Here is an 18,241-nt window from a genome sequence, read left to right on the forward strand (position 1 = left end):
AAAGCGGAGACATCAAGACTGGTATGATGAGAATGACACCGAGATCCAACAGCTCATCGACATCAAGCGGCAAACTTTTATTACCTGGCAGAATAACATTCACTGCAAGGTTAAAAGAGCAGCCCATGCCAAAGCGAAGGCAGCCGTCCAAACGCAAGTTAGGAAAGTGAAGAACCAGTGGTGGACAAAGAAGGCTCTGGAGATCCAGCAGCTTGCCGACTCTGGAGATACGAGAGGATTCTTTGACGCCACAAGAGCGGTATATGGCCCCAGCCATCGCTGCCTAACCCCCCTTCGCTCTAAGGATGGGCTCTTGCTACTGAAGGACAAGGATGCAATAGCAAACAGGTGGAAAGAGCACTATAAGGACCTCTTAAACAGGGATACCATTCCTGAGATGGAGGCTCTTGAACAACTCCCTCAACAGCCCATAGTTGAAAACATGGGAGAACCACCCAGCCTGAGTGAGGTGCTGGATTCCATTAAGAGTATGAAAAACAACAAGGCTGCTGGGCCCGATGGCATCCCAGCAGAAGTCCTGAAGAAAGGCGGACCCGATCTTCGTAAGCACATCCATGCCCTGCTTCTCAAAATCTGGGACGAAGAGAAAATCCCTGCACAGCTTAGGGATGCCTTAATTGTCTCCATATTTAAGACGGGAGATAAGGCAGACTGCGGAAATTACCGTGGCATTTCTCTCCTGTCCACCATAGGGAAAGCCCTAGCTCGGGTGTTGGCCAACAGACTCACCACCCTGTCAGAAAGCATCCTTCCTGAGTCTCAGAGTGGATTTCGCCCAAACAGAGGCACTACCGACATGATTTTCACCACTCGCCAACTGCAAGAAAAATGCCGGGAACAAAATCTACCACTATACATGGCCTTCATAGACCTCACCAAAGCCTTCGACTCAGTGAACCGTCATGCCCTCTGGCTGGTACTGGCAAAGATTGGCTGCCCAGAAAAATACGTCCGGGTACTGAGACTGCTGCATGACAATATGTCAGCCACAGTACTCAGTGGCAGTGGAGACGAAACTGAACCCTTCCGGGTCGACACAGGAGTCAAACAGGGATGTGTCATCGCTCCAACGCTATTCTCCATCTTTGTTGCTGCTATCCTACATCTCACAAGCAAGCATCTGCCCCAGGGAGTTAACATCATGTACAGAACTGACGGCCAACTCCTCAACATCAACCGTTTCAGGGCTAAACGATCATGGAGCTGCAGTATGCGGACGACAACGCCCTTGTAGCCCTCTCGGAAGAGGACCTACAGGGTATCCTATCAGCCTTTGCGAAAGCATACAAACAGCTTGGTCTAGCCATCAACATAAAAAAGACCCAAATCCTCCACCAACCACCACCAAACAGCAGTACGCCTGTTCTACCCCCAAACATCTCCATTGACAACATCAGACTGGAAAATGTGGACCACTTCCCATACCTTGGCAGCCTCCTCTCATCAAAAGCTGTCATTGACGATGAAATACACCACCGCCTCAGCTGTGCCAGTGGGGCTTTCTCAAGGCTAAGGAAGACAGTCTTTGAGAACCGCGACCTCCAAGCAAAGACCAAAATCTTTGGTGCTGTGGTGCTCCCCACTCTCCTGTATGGATCAGAAGCCTGGACCACATACAGCAGGCACCTAAAGGCACTTGAGGCATACCATCAGAGATGCCTCCGAAAAATCCTCAGGATTAGCTGGGAGGATCGGCGCACCAACACCAGCGTCCTGGAGGAGGCTGACATTCCCACCATCACTGCCACCATTGCCCAAAACCAGCTCAGATGGACTGGCCATGTTATCCGCATGCCTGACTCTCGCCTCCCAAAACAAGTCCTCTATTCCCAGCTTGTTAAAGGGAAACGGGCCCCTGGAGGCCAAAAGAAGAGGTACAAAGATAACTTAAAAACAAATCTAAAGAAGTGCCACATAGACCTAAAAGCTTGGGAAGACATGGCAACAGACAGGGCGTCCTGGAGAAACCTTGTCCGTGAGGGTGCTGCACTATATAATGATGACCTCCGCCATGCTGCACAAGACAAGCGCAGACTCAGGAAGGAGAGAGCAACCACCAAACAGCTCCAACCCAAACCCACCACCACTACATTCCCCTGTCCACACTGCACAAGAATAATCGGGTCCAGAATCGGCCTCTATGCCAACCTGAAGACCTACAAGGACCAAGAGGGAGGACATCATACTCGACTACGAGTGACCGCCGATGATGATGGTGTGTGTGTGTTTGTGTGTTGCGAGGCGCAGCGCAGCTCAGGAGCGCAGCTGGCTGTCGGGAAAAAAACACTGAATTGACAAATGAAAATGTACGGATTGTAATGTGTAACTTTATTTAATATCAAAATAATATAGGCTACTGATATAATAATGTTTTATATAATTATAATTATTAATAATACTTTCTATATTATTTTGTATTTATTATTGCTGTGTTCGGGTAAGCCCGAGAATCTGGATAGAATCTTGTAGTGTGAGATGCCCCCGATGTTTTAAATCGTGTAGTAGGCCTATGTGCATGTTTAAGATAATCTGATAAGAGAATATTGAAAGATTATCTTGTAGTGTGTGATGATACCATATTTCAAAATCGTTTAAGACTGAAAAAGTCTTGTAGTGTAAGGCCAGCTTAAGTATTGAGGGTTTAAGTGGTCGAATGTCTGAAAATACACATTAATATGAATCCAACATATTGATAAAAAAAAAAAACAGAATTTACACTAAACTAATGATAGTGAAATCTATGGAAATGTTTAATCCGCAACATCATTTTATATAATAAATTGGGGGTCCCTGCTCCATCTCCCTCTCAGCTAAGGGGTCCTTAGAAAAACGTTGAAGACCCCTGCTATAATGGATTCATTCATAATCTCGTTAATATCTCTCTCTCTCTCTCTCTCTCTCTCTCTCTCTCTCTCTCTCTCTCTCTCTCTCTCTCTCTCTCTCTCTCTCTCTCTCTCTCTCTTCAGAGTCAGTGAGGTTGGTGAATGGGACTAGTGTGTGTTCAGGCAGAGTGGAGGTGAAGTCTAATCAGTCGTGGGTCTCAGTGTGTGAAGGTGACTTTGACCAGCAGGATGCAGAGGTGGTCTGTAGGGAGCTCGACTGTGGGGCTTCTTCAGTCCTCCAGGGGACGCTCTATGGAGAAGTGAAGGCTCCAATGTGGACCAAAGAGTTCCAGTGTGACGGCAACGAGTCTGTTCTCCTGGACTGTGGAACCTCAAACTCAACTAGAAACACCTGCTCACCTGACAAGACTGTTGGACTCACCTGCTCAGGTAAAAGACAAATTATATTTTTTGATTATTATTTATTGTATGAATATGAATATTTCACTGGTTACTCTCTTTTCTCTCTACAGAGTCTGATGATGTCAGATTGGTGGGAGGAGCCAGCCACTGTACTGGTAGACTGGAGATGAAACACCAGGGAGAGTGGAGACCAGTGGTGGTGGGTGGTTTTACTGAGTGGAACCAGAACTCATCAGCTGTAGTGTGTAGACAGCTGGACTGTGGCTCTGCTGTTTCAATGAAAATAAGTTTCGGTTTTACACGCCAACATGTATGGGTGATTACATTTACCTGTGTTGGTTCTGAGTCTTCACTGATGGAGTGTGGAACACATGGGTCTGTTACTTCCACTCAGAGACTGGAGGTGATCTGTTCAGGTAACAAACAATGACTTCAACAATGACAATAATCTTTACAGTCATTTATTAACCATCTATATATATATATCTATTTATCATCTATCTTTCTATATATCTGTCTGTCTGTCTGCATGCTATGACATACACAATCTGTATATATTGTTGATTATTTGACCAGTATTATTTTTTGTTTCTTCTTATCTCTCCTGCTCTACTCTACATCTATCCTCTGTCTTCTCATGAAAACTGCAAATGATGGAGAACACTAGAAAAAAAAAATCACCCACTTCTGTACGTCTGTAAACATGTGTCTGTCTGTCTGTCTGTCTGTCTGTCTGTCTGTCTGTCTAGGACTTTGTTGTTATGACATGCCCCCATGGAAAGATGCCACGTTTGTCCCTTCAGGATAAGGCCTGTGCAATAGGGCAAGTGAAGCTGGTGTTTCGTTACGCAGATTACGCATTATTTGATGTCAGCCCTGGTACCATTTGCAGGCAGGTGTGTGCCAGTCACAGGTGTGTGACTGGCACCTGAGCATGGGTCCTGCAACTTTGGCATCTGTCTTTGGTACCGTTGTGCAAATCTTGCCTTTAAATCTATGGTTACTCAGTGAAGCAAGGGGTCTTTGGTTGTTGTCATCCTTGTTGACTATACCAGTCTCACAGAACTAGGTCTTAAGTTTGGAAATGGTACCAGGGCTGACACCAAATAATGCTGTCACTCTGCATAACGGAACACCAGGTTCACTTGCCCTATTGCACGGGTCTTATCCTGAAGGGACAAACGATTTTGTTCATTTCTTTTCGGTTTTTGGTTACTGTATTTCTTTTTTAGGGTCAGGTTTAGGGTTAGGTTAGGGTTATGTTATTTAATTCATATTTTTGCCTGATTTTACTGATTTAATATTTAAAAAATAATGTTTTTTGGGAGGATTTTGTTAGTTTCTTTTCGGTTTTTGGTTACTGTATTTCGTTTTTAAGGTCAGGTTTTGGGTTAGGTTAGGGTTATGTCATTTAATTATTATTTTTGCCTGATTTTACTGATTTAATATTTAAAAAATAATGTGTTTTGGGAGGATTTTGTTAGTTTCTTCTTTCGTTTTTTGGTTACTTTAATTCGGTTTTAGGGTCAGGTTTAGGGTTAGGTTAGGGTTATGTTATTTAATTCTTATTTTTGTCTGATTTTACTGATTTAATATCAAAAAATTAATGGTTTTTGGGCGGATTTTGTTAGTTTCTTTTAGTTTTTTGGTTACTTTATTTCGGTTTTAGGGTCAGGTTCAGGGTTAGGTTAGGGTTATGTTATTTAATTCTTATTTTTGACTGATTTTACTGATTTAATATAAAAAAGATAATGGTTTTTGGGCGGATTTTGTTAGTCTCTTTTTGGTTTTTGGTTACTTTATTTCCGTTTTAGGGTCAGGTTTAGGGTTAGGTTAGGGTTATGTTATTAAATTCTTATTTTTGCCTGATTTTACTGATTTAATATAAAAAAAAATATTATTTTAACATTTATTTGTATTATTCTAAATGACTTGGGGGGTGAGTAGTCCTGATCGCCTCAAGGCAAAACACAGGCCGAGGCACAGCCAAGTAGGAGTAAAACTTTATTTTACCCGCTAGCTGTTTTAAATAATGAGCAGAGCAGAGGAATTGAGCATCAATCAGCTACGATAATCAATAGCTACTGTAATGTATAACGAATAGAAGGTTTGGCATAGAGGCTTGTGAGTTTTGTTCAGAACATGAAGTTTGCTTTATATTAACTTAGTAAACGTACTCATCACCAGGCAGCCGCACTTGGAGTTGGTTTGTTTCAGAGGATAGACAGACACTAATAACAAATATAATGCAGCTGAGAAACTTTGGTCAACTTCATTATGTACTTACATAATACATGGTCTTTTGGTCGCAAAAAAATACCTAGTGTACTTTGGATAGGGTTCTGTGCAGACTGCAGTCCATTTGGAAACACTTGGACCCTACCTGGTCGTAGTGTCACTGGTCCAGGTCTATTGCAGGCATTACTCCTAACATTATCAGAATGGCAGTTGCTAAATCCCTTGATCTCTAATGACCGTAACATTCTCCATGTCCTCCTCTTCAATACCTTCGGTTTTGGTCAAACTACCCCCCAACTTGGAAGCACCAGGAGGTTGTTTGTTTATAATTATTCACAACAAATCTTTGGATTTAATGATAATAACTCCTGTGGTCGCTAGTTTGAGTCGGCGGGGGTCTATCACTTTCAGTTTATTTTTCCTCTGTAGCTTTCACTGTTTTATATGCACACTTTGCAGCTTTTCTTTCCCCAAATTCGACTTGTAAACAAGCCGGTGAATGAAATCACATGTTGTTGCTGGCCGCCGGGATGGAATACAAGAAGAACGCTCGTCCCAAAACACATATCCGGCCTCAGTCGGCGAAAAAAATAGGGGCGAGTGTGTTTTGGGGCGAGTGTGTTTTCCCGTGTAGTGAGAATTAGGAGGAAGGCTGTGCTGCGGACCAAACCATCTTTGGATTTACACGGGGGACGGGCAAATAAATCCTTTAAAATACATCGTGTTTCTGAGTGCATGATTTCAAAAGTGGGTTCAGATTCTATTAAATAAGTATTTATTATTCTAAATTTATTAGACGAAACCCCCCCCCCCCCCCCCCGGGATTGACACGCCTGCATGGGGGCAGTGTTGCTGCTTGGAGCATCAACAGGAGACTAATCAACGATAAAAATTATATAAAACACAATACCAATTTGTATTATTAAAGGGGAGATATAATTGATTGAAGTTAACTTTCCGAACTTTTTATGAGCGGTTTTAGATATGCTATTTTTGTTAAAAGAAAGTCGTGAAAATTTGTGCAAATCTTTGAATATATAATTTTTTTACTTAAATATTTGCCTCTGGGGGGTCCATGGAACTAAATATTTTCAGAAGGAGGTCCGCGCTAAAATCGGTGCCGTGCTATGAGCTTGTATATCTGCTATTTTTGAATAGACAAATAAATTTAAAAATGACACAGTATGCGTTCCCGGTCTTAATGGGTTAATTGTATGTTATTTAAGTTCATCTCTGTACAAGTACTTGTCTCTGTTGTGTTCAGAGTTCAGTATACACTATAATATAATGGTTAGGGGTGGGACGATATATCGATATATCGATATATCGCGATACTTTCTCCCGCGATAAATAATCGATATGCTGCCGAAAAATATCGATATATATATATTTTTTAGTTTGTGATACGTTGTTTTTCCTACTCTGTATTTGTGTAATGATGATTTTGAACTGTTAAGTGCTATTTTATGTGTTTATGAATTGAATACAAGGACTATCGTGATATATCGTTGGTGAATTTTCATGCAATATATCGTGATATCGGAATATATCGATATTTTCAGATATCGTGATATATCGTTGGTGAAATTTCTTGCAATATATATCGAATATCGTGATATCGCAATATATCGAACATCGTCGAATATCGTGATATATATTGTTATCGTGGGCCTAATATCGTGATATATATCGTATCGTGAGGTACCCATATCGTCCCACCCCTAATAATGGTCCTAGACAGGGGGTCCGGGATCACCTGGGGGTCCTTAGTGTCACTACAGGGGGTCCACCAAATCTGTGTGATTGTTTTCTTTATCTATTTTTTTCCATGAATCACTTGAACCCTATATTATCTCTATTCTGGGAGGAACATTCACCGAAAATAGAAGATCTACAAGCTGCTGCGACGCGTTGTCAGTTTGCAGATCTGCTATTTTTGGCAAAGAGGTTTGGTGTACAGGTAAAAAAGAGAGGGCCAAGAACAGAGCCAAAGGTCAAGTCTACTAAGTATTGAGGGTTTAAGTGGTCGAATGTCTGAAAATATACATTAACATGAATCCAACATGTTGATAGAAAACATCATGTTAAAAAAAGGAAATAATTTACACTAAACTAATGATAGTGAAACATCTGATATCTATTAAATCTATGCAAAAGTTTACATTGCAACATCATTTTATATAATACGTTGGGGTGCCTGCTTCATCTCTCTCTCAGCTAAGGGATGTTGAAGACCCCTGCTATAATGGATTAATTCATCATCTGGTTAATCTCTCTCTCTCTCTCTCTCTCTCTCTCTCTCTCTCTCTCTCTCTCTCTCTCTCTCTCTCTCTCTCTCTCTCTCTCTCTCTCTCCAGAGTCAGTGAGGTTGGTGAATGGGACTAGCGTGTGTTCAGGCAGAGTGGAGGTGAAGTCTAATCAGTCGTGGGTCTCAGTGTGTGAAGGTGACTTTGACCAGCAGGATGCAGAGGTGGTCTGTAGGGAGCTTGACTGTGGGGCTCCTTCAGTCCTCCAGGGGGCGCTCTATGGAGAATTGAAGGCTCCAATCTGGACCAAAGAGTTCCAGTGTGAAGGCAACGAGTCTGTTCTCCTGGACTGTGGAACCTCAGACTCAACTAGAAACACCTGCTCACCTGACAAGACTGTTGGACTCACCTGCTCAGGTAAAAGACAAACTACATGTTTTGATAATGAAGATAGTGAAAATATGAATATTTCACTGGTTACTCTCTTGTCTCTCTACAGAGTCTGATGATGTCAGATTGGTGGGAGGAGCCAGTCACTGTACTGGTAGACTGGAGATGAAACACCAGGGACGGTGGAGACCAGTGAGTGGTGTATCTGAGTGGAACCAGAACTCATCAGCTGTAGTCTGTAGACAGCTGGACTGTGGCTCTGCTGTTTCAATGAAAAGGAGTTTGGGTTTTACACATCAAATTGTATGGAAGATTACATCTACCTGTGTTGGGTCTGAGTCTTCACTGACGGAGTGTGGAACAGATGGGTATTTTTTTTCCACTGAGAGAGTGGAGCTGCTCTGTTCAGGTAAAAAACAATGACTCCAACAATGACAATAATCTTTACAGTCATTTATTAACCACATGAACACTAGCATCCCTATTTTGGGGTGAATGTTTGCAGAAAATAACAAATCTACAAGCGCACAGCGCTTCACAGAGCTTGTAGATCGACTATTCTTGGCAAAAAGAGTTGATGTAGAGGGGTATAAGTAAGTCTTAGCATAGACACCTGGACCCTGGTTAAATCAGTCTGTCTGTCTGTCTGTCAGTCCGTCCGTCAGTCCGTCCGTACGTACGTACGTACGTCCGTCCGTCCATATTGTTATGACATGGTCTGATGATGACGATGATGATGATATCATGATCAACATCATCATCTTGGTTGTCTGTTGTTATTTGTTGTTTGTTTTAAATATAAGAGTTAATTGTATGTTATTTTAGTTCATCTCTGTACAAGTACTTGTCTCTGTTGTGTTCAGAGTTCAGTATACACTATAAATGCAATGGTCTTCAACAGGGGGTCCGGGGTCCCTCGGAGGTCCTCAGTGTCACTACTGAGGGGCCCCCAAATCTTTGTGATTGTTTTCTTTATTTATTTTTTACATGAATCACTTGAACCCAACATTATCCCTATTCTGGGAGGAACATTCACCATAACTAGAAGATATAGAAACTGCTGAACCCTGCTATAATGGATTACTTCATCATCTGGTTAATCTCTCTCTCGCTCTCGCTCTCGCTCTCGCTCTCGCTCTCGCTCTCGCTCTCTCTCTCTCTCTCTCTCTCTCTCTCTCTACAGAGTCAGTGAGGTTGGTGAATGGGACTAGTGTGTGTTCAGGCAGAGTGGAGGTGAAGTCTAATCAGTCGTGGGTCTCAGTGTGTGAAGGTGACTTTGACCAGCAGGATGCAGAGGTGGTCTGTAGGCAGCTTGACTGTGGGGCTTCTCCAGTCCTCCAGGGGGCGCTCTATGGAAAGTTGAATGTATCAATGTGGACCAAAGAGTTCCAGTGTGAAGGCAACGAGTCTGTTCTCCTGGACTGTGGAACCTCAGACTCAACTAGAAACACCTGCTCACCTGACAAGACTGTTGGACTAACCTGCTCAGGTAAAAGACAAATTACACTTTTGCATTATTATTTTATAGTGAAAATATTCATGTTTCACTGGTTACTCTCTTGTCTCTCTACAGAGTCTGATGATGTCAGATTGGTGGGAGGAGCCAGTCACTGTACTGGTAGACTGGAGATGAAACACCAGGGAGAGTGGAGACCAGTGGATGGTACATCTGAATGGAACCAGAACTCATCAGCTGTAATGTGTAGACAGCTGGACTGTGGCTCTGCTGTTTCAATGAAAAGGAGTTTGGGTTTTACAGGTCAATATGCATGGAAGATTACATCTACCTGTGTTGGTTCTGAGTCTTCAATGACGGAATGTGGAAAACATGAGTCTTTTATTTCCAATGAGAGGCTGGAGGTGATCTGTTCAGGTAACAAACAATGACTTCAACAATGACAATAATCTTTACAGTCAATGTTTGCAGTACAGACTGATCTACAAGTGCATAACGATCTACAAGCGCACAACGCTTCGCAGAGCTTGTAGATCGACTATCTATCTATCTATCTATCTATCTATCTATCTATCTATCTATCTATCTGTCTCTCTATCTATCTATCGATCTATCTATCTATCTGTCCGTATCTGTATATTGTTGATTATTTGACCTGTGTTATTTTCTTTTTTCTACTTAGGCTATCTCTCCTGCTCTACCCTAAATCTATCCTCTATCTTCTCATGAAAACTACAAATGATGGAGAACACTAGAAAAAAAACAATTTTACCCACTTCTTGTACATCTGCCTGTAAACGTCTGTCTGTCTGTCTGTCTGTCTGTCTGTCTGTCTGTCTGTCTGTCTGTCTGTCTGTCTGTCTGTCTGTCTGTCTCTCTGTCTAGGACTTTATTGTTATGACATGGTCTGATGATGATGATGATGATGATGATGATAATGTGATGATGATGATGATGATGATGATGATGATGATGATGATGATGATGATGATCATCATCATCATCATCATCATCATCATCATCATCATCATCATCATCATCATCATCATCATCATCATCATCATCATCATCATCTTGGTTGTCTGTTATTTGTTCTGTTATTTATGTTGTTTAAAAAATGTTAGAGTTAACCCATTAAGACCAGTAACACATTTGTGTCACTCTGAACTATGAGCTAGTAGATCTGCTATTTTTGAAAAAGAAAATAGTGAAAATTTGTGCAAATCTTTGAATATATAGATACACTTTTTAACTAAAATCTTTGCCTCTGGGGGGTCTGTGGAACAAAATATTTTTAGATGGGGATCCGCGGCCAAATACATATAGTTTTGGGGGTCCTTGACAAGAAAGGGTTTAAGAATCACTGATATATATAGCAACATATAGATCAGTAGATCAGAACATAGCTGATCTACAAGCTTCTGCGACGCGTTGTCAGCTTGTAGATCTGCTATTTTTGTTAAAGAGGTTTGGTGTACAGGGAAAAAAGAGCGGGCCAAGAACAGAGCCAAAGGTGAAGTTTACTAAGTATAGAGAGTTTAAGTGGTCGAATGTCTGAAAATACACATTAACATGAATCCAACATATTGATAGAAAACATCATGTTAAAAAAACATGAATTTATGCTAAACTAATGATGGTGAAATCATCTCTCTCTCTCTCTCTCTCTCTTCAGAGTCAGTGAGGTTGGTGAATGGGACTAGTGTGTGTTCAGGCAGAGTGGAGGTGAAGTCTAATCAGTCGTGGGTCTCAGTGTGTGAAGGTGACTTTAACCAGCAAGATGCACAGGTGGTCTGTAGGGAGCTTGACTGTGGGGCTCCTTCAGTCCTCCAGGGGGCGCTCTATGGAGAATTGAATGCATCAATGTGGACCAAAGAGTTCCAGTGTGAAGGCAACGAGTCTGTTCTCCTGGAATGTGGAACCTCAGACTCAACTAGAAACACTTGCTCACCTGACAAGACTGTTGGACTCACCTGCTCAGGTAAAAGACAAACCACATTTTTGGATTTTTATGTTTTGATTATTATTTTATAGTGAAAATATTCTCATTTCGCTGGTCACTCTCTTGTCTCTCAACAGAGTCTGATGATGTCAGATTGGTGGGAGGAGCCAGTCACTGTACTGGTAGACTGGAGATGAAACACCAGGGAGAGTGGAGACCAGTGACTGGTGCATCTGAGTGGAACCAGAACTCATCAGCTGTAGTGTGTAGACAGCTGGACTGTGGCTCTGCTGTTTCAATTAATAGGAGTTTGGGTTTTACACGTCAATATGTATGGAAGATTAAATCTACCTGTGTTGGATCTGAGTCTTCACTGACGGAATGTGGAACAAATGGGTATTTTTCTTCCATCCACGGACTGGAGGTGATCTGTTCAGGTAAAACACAAATACTTCAACAATGACAATAATGTTTACAGTCATTTATAATAACCACATGAACACTACCATCCCTACTAACTATCTATCTATCTATCTATCTATCTATCTATCTATCTATCTATCTATCTATCTATCTATCTATCTATCTATCTATCTATCTATCTATCTATCTATCTATCTATCTATCTATGGAAAAAGGGGGCGGGTTTGCTAAAAAAGGGTCCGGAAAGTGTCATGATTGGTTGGCCGTCCACCGATTGGTTCTGATATTGCACTGACAACCAACAACAACCAATAAAACCCATGACTGTCCCTTCGGGCTATAGAATGATCCTCCTGGAGATGGGATGGTTTCACAACATGCTGCCAGTAGCTCCCCCTTTCACTCACTGCACACAGCAGCGAGACAGCAGGAGAGAGAGAGAGAGATGGAGGTAGCCTCGCGTAGCCAGATTATATCACTGCGCAGATATGAATCTGGTGCTTCTAATCTATGAGGACGAGAGAAGCAGAGTTGATTAGCTGAGCTTCCTCTACATTAGACGGATAATGTTACATCAAAACTTTTGCTGCTGTCATAATTATTATGACAGCAGCTGCACTGAACCAGTGTGACACACACACACACACACACACACACACACACACACACACACACACACACACACACACACACACACACACACACACACACACACACACACACACACACACACACACACACACACACACTCTCTCTCACACAGGCGCGTGGTGCTGTGTTGTGCACTACACAGACAAATTGGGTGGTTTTCTGTGTGTTAACTTTCTATATGCAGTGCATGCACTCAAAATGTATTGTTGATCATGCATGACATGATGAAAGCATTTGTTTTCGCATGGTAGGTGAGGAAAAAAGACATACATAAATGAATTAAAAAATATATATATTTTTTTTTAAACTACATTCGAATGGCAACTTTAGCATTCGAATGTTTTTCTGACAGCCCTAGTGTGTGTGTGTGTGTGTGTGTGTGTGTGTGTGTGTGTGTGTGTGTGTGTGTGTGTGTGTGTGTGTGTGTGTGTGTGTGTGTGTGTGTGTGTGTGTGTGTCATAGAGTTATAATATATCTAGAGGGCGGATTGCCCCGCCCCCAGCTATTAATTTCTATGAAAGTTGCTCAGTGGCGTTTGAAGCACCCGGAAGACTGCCGGAAGTTTAAAGTGGTTTGCAATCTGATTGGGTCTGTCTGCCAGAAGTACTGAATATTGAGTCAAAAAGGTGTGTCCATAGAGTTCTGAGCAGGCGCACAAACGAAAATATTTTTTTAAATGCGGAAGTGTTGCATTCTCAGATTGACCACCAGGTGACGGCCGCTTCAATGTTCTACCACAGCTCTGGGGGCCTGGTGTGTGTGTGTGTGTGTGTCTGTGTGATGTGAGCCCCGCAAAGCAGTCTTTACAAGGTGCTTGTAAAGACTGGTGGTTGCGGTTTGTCCCTCTTTCTAAAATGTTGTTGATATTTGGTATGAGTTATTAGTTGATATTTTGATATATTTCACACACACTCTCATCATTGGATAATTATCCAATTCATATTTTTTTCTTCTTATCTCTCCTGCTCTACTCTACATCTATCCTCTGTCTTCTCATGAAAACTACAAATGATGGAGAACACTAGAAAAAAAATCACCCACTTCTGTACGTCTGTAAACATGTGACTGTCTGTGTGTCTGTTTGTTTGTCTCTCTGTCTGTCTAGGACTTTATTGTTATAGCCTATGAACTGGTCTGATGATGATGATCATGATGATCATGATGATCATGATAATGATCATCATCATCATCATCTTAATCATCATCATCATCTTGGTTGTCTTGTCTGTTGTTATTTGTTCTGTTATTTATGTTTTTTTTATGTTTTTTTTAAAATTGTATGTTATTTCAGTTAATCTCTGCACAAGTACTTCAGTTAATCTCTGTACAAGAGCCACATGTCAAGTCTACTAAGTATTGAGGGTTTAAGTGGTAGAATGTCTGAAAATACATATTAACGTGAATCCAACATATTGATAGAAAACATATGTTAAAAAAAACATGAATTTAAACTAAACTAATGATAGTGAGATCTATTGATATCTATGACATCTATGACATCTATCAAAAATTGTAATCTGCAATATCATTTATATAGTATGTTGGGGTGGCTGCTACATCTCTTTCTGTTAAGGGGCCTTAGCATGAAAAACGTTGAAGACCCGTGCTATATTGGATTAATTAATCATCTGGTTAATCTCTCTCTCTCTCTCTCTCTCTCTCTCTCTCTCTCTCTCTCTCTCTCTCTCTCTCTCTCTCTCTCTCTCTCTCTCTCTCTCTCTCTCTCTCTCTCTCTCTCTCTCTCTCTACAGAGTCAGTGAGGTTGGTGAATGGGACTAGTGTGTGTTCAGGCAGAGTGGAGGTGAAGTCTAATCAGTCGTGGGTCTCAGTGTGTGAAGGTGACTTTGACCAGCAGGATGCAGAGGTGGTCTGTAGGGAGCTTGACTGTGGGGCTCCTTCAGTCCTCCAGGGGGCGCTCTATGGAGAAGTGAATGCATCATTGTGGACCGAAGAGTTCCAGTGTGAAGGCAACGAGTCTGTTCTCCTGGACTGTGGAACCTCAGACTCAACTAGAAACACTTGCTCACCTGACAAGACTGTTGGACTCACCTGCTCAGGTAAAAGACAAATGACACTTGTGAATTATTATTTTGCAGTGAAAATATTCATATTTCACTGGTTACTCTCTTGTCTCTCTACAGAGTCTGATGATGTCAGATTGGTGGGAGGAGCCAGTCACTGTACTGGTAGACTAGAGATAAAACACCAGATAGAGTGGAGACCAGTGACTGGTGGATCTGAGTGGAACCAGAACTCATCAGCTGTAGTGTGCAGACAGTTGGACTGTGGCTCTGCTGTTTCAATAAAAAGGAGTTCCCGTTTTACAAAACAATATGTATGGAAGATTACATCTCCCTGTGTTGGGTCTGAGTCTTCACTGAAGGAGTGTGGAAAACATAGGTCTTTATTTTCCAATGAGACACTGGAGGTGATCTGTTCAGGTAGCACAGTTTGACTATTATGTACAGACATATGTATGCATAGTATGTATTGTATTTATGAATGTATGTATGTATGTATGTATGTATGTACGTACGTACGTACGTACGTACGTACGTACGTACGTACGTACGTACGTACGTACGTATGTATATTACAGTGGAGTGAGTATAATCCTACAATCAACCAATAATCCCATTGCTTATCATTGATGAAAGGCATAATTATACCTTTAATTTCATTCCATCTTGCATGGACATCTTACTGATTGTAAATGTTTTGTGAAAACACAGAACTTCAAAGTGCACATCTTCCCCAGGTCTCGAGCAGACACAATGACAACTTTGACAAGTTTAACTTTAAGATTAAACATTTATTTAGAAAGTTAACATAATATAGTAGCATCAGAGTAATAATCAATCAAACAATTAACAAAGCAGACTCCAATATAGAGAACCTAATAACTGACGAAGATGACTTTTTCACAAACAAAAAAGAGAACTAAGCTGAAAAAAATAACACTTACCTATTCAAAATAAAGAAGTGATTGGCTAATCAGGAGCTTGAGCGGGAAGTTACCCAACCAATCATCTCTGCGTTTGCATTTGCATACAATCAAGCACTCAGACAGACAGACAGACACACACACACCTTCACCCATAACCCGCACAGACACACCCTTCCAAACAGTGGTGTAGTCTACTTTTTGCAGAGCATAAACTGTGAGTATTCTGCCATGTGCACGTGCACACACACATGCACACACTAATACGCAAATTAAATAACCTCTATAGAGTATAGGCCGATTAATCAGTAACCCACAATAGACATTTAATGTTACCCTCCATATAATAACACACCATAATAATAATATTAATAATAGGCTTATAACACATGCTTTTTTGTATCATCTTTATATTTGCACATTGAATGAGGATATTTGATACTGTAGTCCTGAAACTGACATTATCTATGCATGGAACTGAATGCCTTTCATCTCACTCTGAGCCATTCCAAAACAGTGGGCACAAAGCACTGCTAATAACCAGGTTTAGCACACAGATAATGTCATCAATTGGAATGCATTTATCCCAATACAAAGTAAAAGCACAGCCTGCACCTCGTTGATATTAATTAAACTGGGGGGGACATGATGTTAAGTTAGTTCTCTCTCTCCCAGATCAAAAAAATATTCCATTTTCAGGACATCTCCAACATTTCCAAAGGTAGTAGTTACAACAAAATGGCATAGCAACTTTGTTGCCGTCTTGCATTATATTGTTCATAGATGTGTTGATGGATTCTTATCTTCATTCTGAATAGAACATAGCAGATGTGAATGACTGAGTCCTTACAATGTGTTAAGTAGGCTCCTGATGTTTCAACAGAGTATCGAAGTGAACATCTTGCTCCCCCCAGCCCCTCCTCCCGCATTTCTGCAGTTTAAACACTGTTTCCAAACTATATAATAAAACTATATATATATATATATATATATATATATATATATATATATATATATATATATATATATATATATATATATATATATATATATATATATATATATATATATATATATGATACATGTGGTCTGTCTGTTTACATATCTGTGCTTCAGCCAATCACCTCTGTCTTGTTCCAGATCTGCTGTTTAAGCCAACCATCACCCTCTTCCCCTCCATACATGGGGTTTCTGAAGGCCAGCAGCAGGGGCTGGAGGTTTTGGAGGGTTCTGACTTCTCGATCAGCTGCTCCATCCAGCCACCGTACCAAGGAGGCTCCTTCCACCTCACCTTCACTGGATCCAACACAACACACACCCACACCCAGCAAGTTATCAATCATTCTGCCAACTTCCTGTTTGCCAACTTCCTGTTTCCTGCAGCAAACCACACCCACCAAGGGAATTACTGCTGTGTTTATCACGTCAATGTTGTTATAAATCACACCGATGTTTCTTCTCATAACTTCTCCTCTGAGAGCAAGCTCCTCTCTCTCACAGTCACAGGTAACCTGAATGAAATTGACTTTTCTAGTCACAACATGAATCTCAAAGAAGCACACTCAGAAATTACATGAATTTAGAAAGATAATTTCACCAACTGTATGATGTCAAATTACAAAATAAATGCTTTTTTTCATTACAGCTGTTCCTTACATGATGTGTGGTGTGTGGTGATGTTCTAACGCTCGTATTTCTCTCATAGTTTCTCATCTGACATCTAACATCTTCAGAGTTACAGCCATGATGCTGTTGCTGCTGGTGATAATCAGTGTCCTCTGGAAGGTATTTTTTAAATCTTTATTCATTACAAGACTGCAACGTAAATGAAGTAGTTACACTGTTTGTACTCACTGCAAGAGAACCTGAGCTGATCCAGTAAGATAAAGTTGGATGCTGCTGTGTTTCTCCAGGCCACCAGAAGGCAGAGGGCAGGAGCGGAGAACGTTGAGTTGGTTTATTATAATGTCAGACGGGAGAGCGTTGAGATAGTTTACCATAACGTGGCTTGTTCCGCTGCTGAAGCTGAAGAAGAAGAAGAAAACCACCATTATGAAGAGATAGATCTCCAAGGTGTTTCTGAAGCTGGACCCAGTGAAGAGACAGAATACCACCAGTATGAAGAGGTGGATGTCTAAGCAGGTTCTGAACTCCAAAGCACGTGCCAACAAATGTTATATTAGTGTGAGGTAAGGTTAATGTTATGTTCAGGGTTAGTTTAGGCGTAGTTTTTATGAGATTCTGGTTAGGTTTAAGGTTAGGTTTGGGCATAGTTTTTGTGAAGTTATGGTTAGGTTTAGGCATAGTTTTTGTGAGGTTAAGGTTAGGTTTATAGGTATAGTTTTTGTGAGGTTAAAACTAGGTGTAAGGTTAGGTTTAGGCATAGTTTTTGTGAGGTTAAGGTTACGTTTTGGCATAGTTTTTGTGAGGTTATGGTTAGGTCTAAAGTTAGGTTTAGGCTAGCGGGTTAGGGTTAGGGTTAGGGTTAAGGTTAGGGTCTATAGCGTTAGAAGGAGTTCTCCTTAACGCTATGGTACTTTCGATTCTTTCACCTCGCACCGCGGTAGGAGTGGTTCACCCCAAAAAAATCGTATTTTCTATCAAGTACACACCCCATGAAGCCTTGAATGTGTGGAAATGTTTTGTTTGTGTTGCATTCCTAACTAATAATTTGATTACCACCTC

General features: G+C 41.2%; 1 protein-coding gene across 1 annotated transcript; it reads left to right on the top strand.

Moving 5' to 3' along the window:
- Positions 1-1,218: 1,218 nt before the first annotated feature.
- On the top strand, positions 1,219-17,694 carry LOC308102205 (uncharacterized protein; the record flags this gene model as incomplete). The annotated part of the gene is made up of 7 exons (XM_080451806.1): positions 1,219-2,236; positions 11,676-11,975; positions 14,364-14,669; positions 14,754-15,053; positions 16,697-17,062; positions 17,262-17,341; positions 17,470-17,694. The coding sequence occupies 7 exons, from the start codon at positions 1,219-1,221 to the stop codon at positions 17,692-17,694; spliced, it is 2,595 nt and encodes an 864-aa protein (XP_080307932.1).
- Between the last annotated feature and the right edge of the window lie 547 nt (positions 17,695-18,241).

Source organism: Gymnoscopelus braueri, assembly GCF_963280865.1.
Source record: "Gymnoscopelus braueri genome assembly, chromosome: 15".
Lineage (NCBI taxonomy): Eukaryota > Metazoa > Chordata > Actinopteri > Myctophiformes > Myctophidae > Gymnoscopelus > Gymnoscopelus braueri.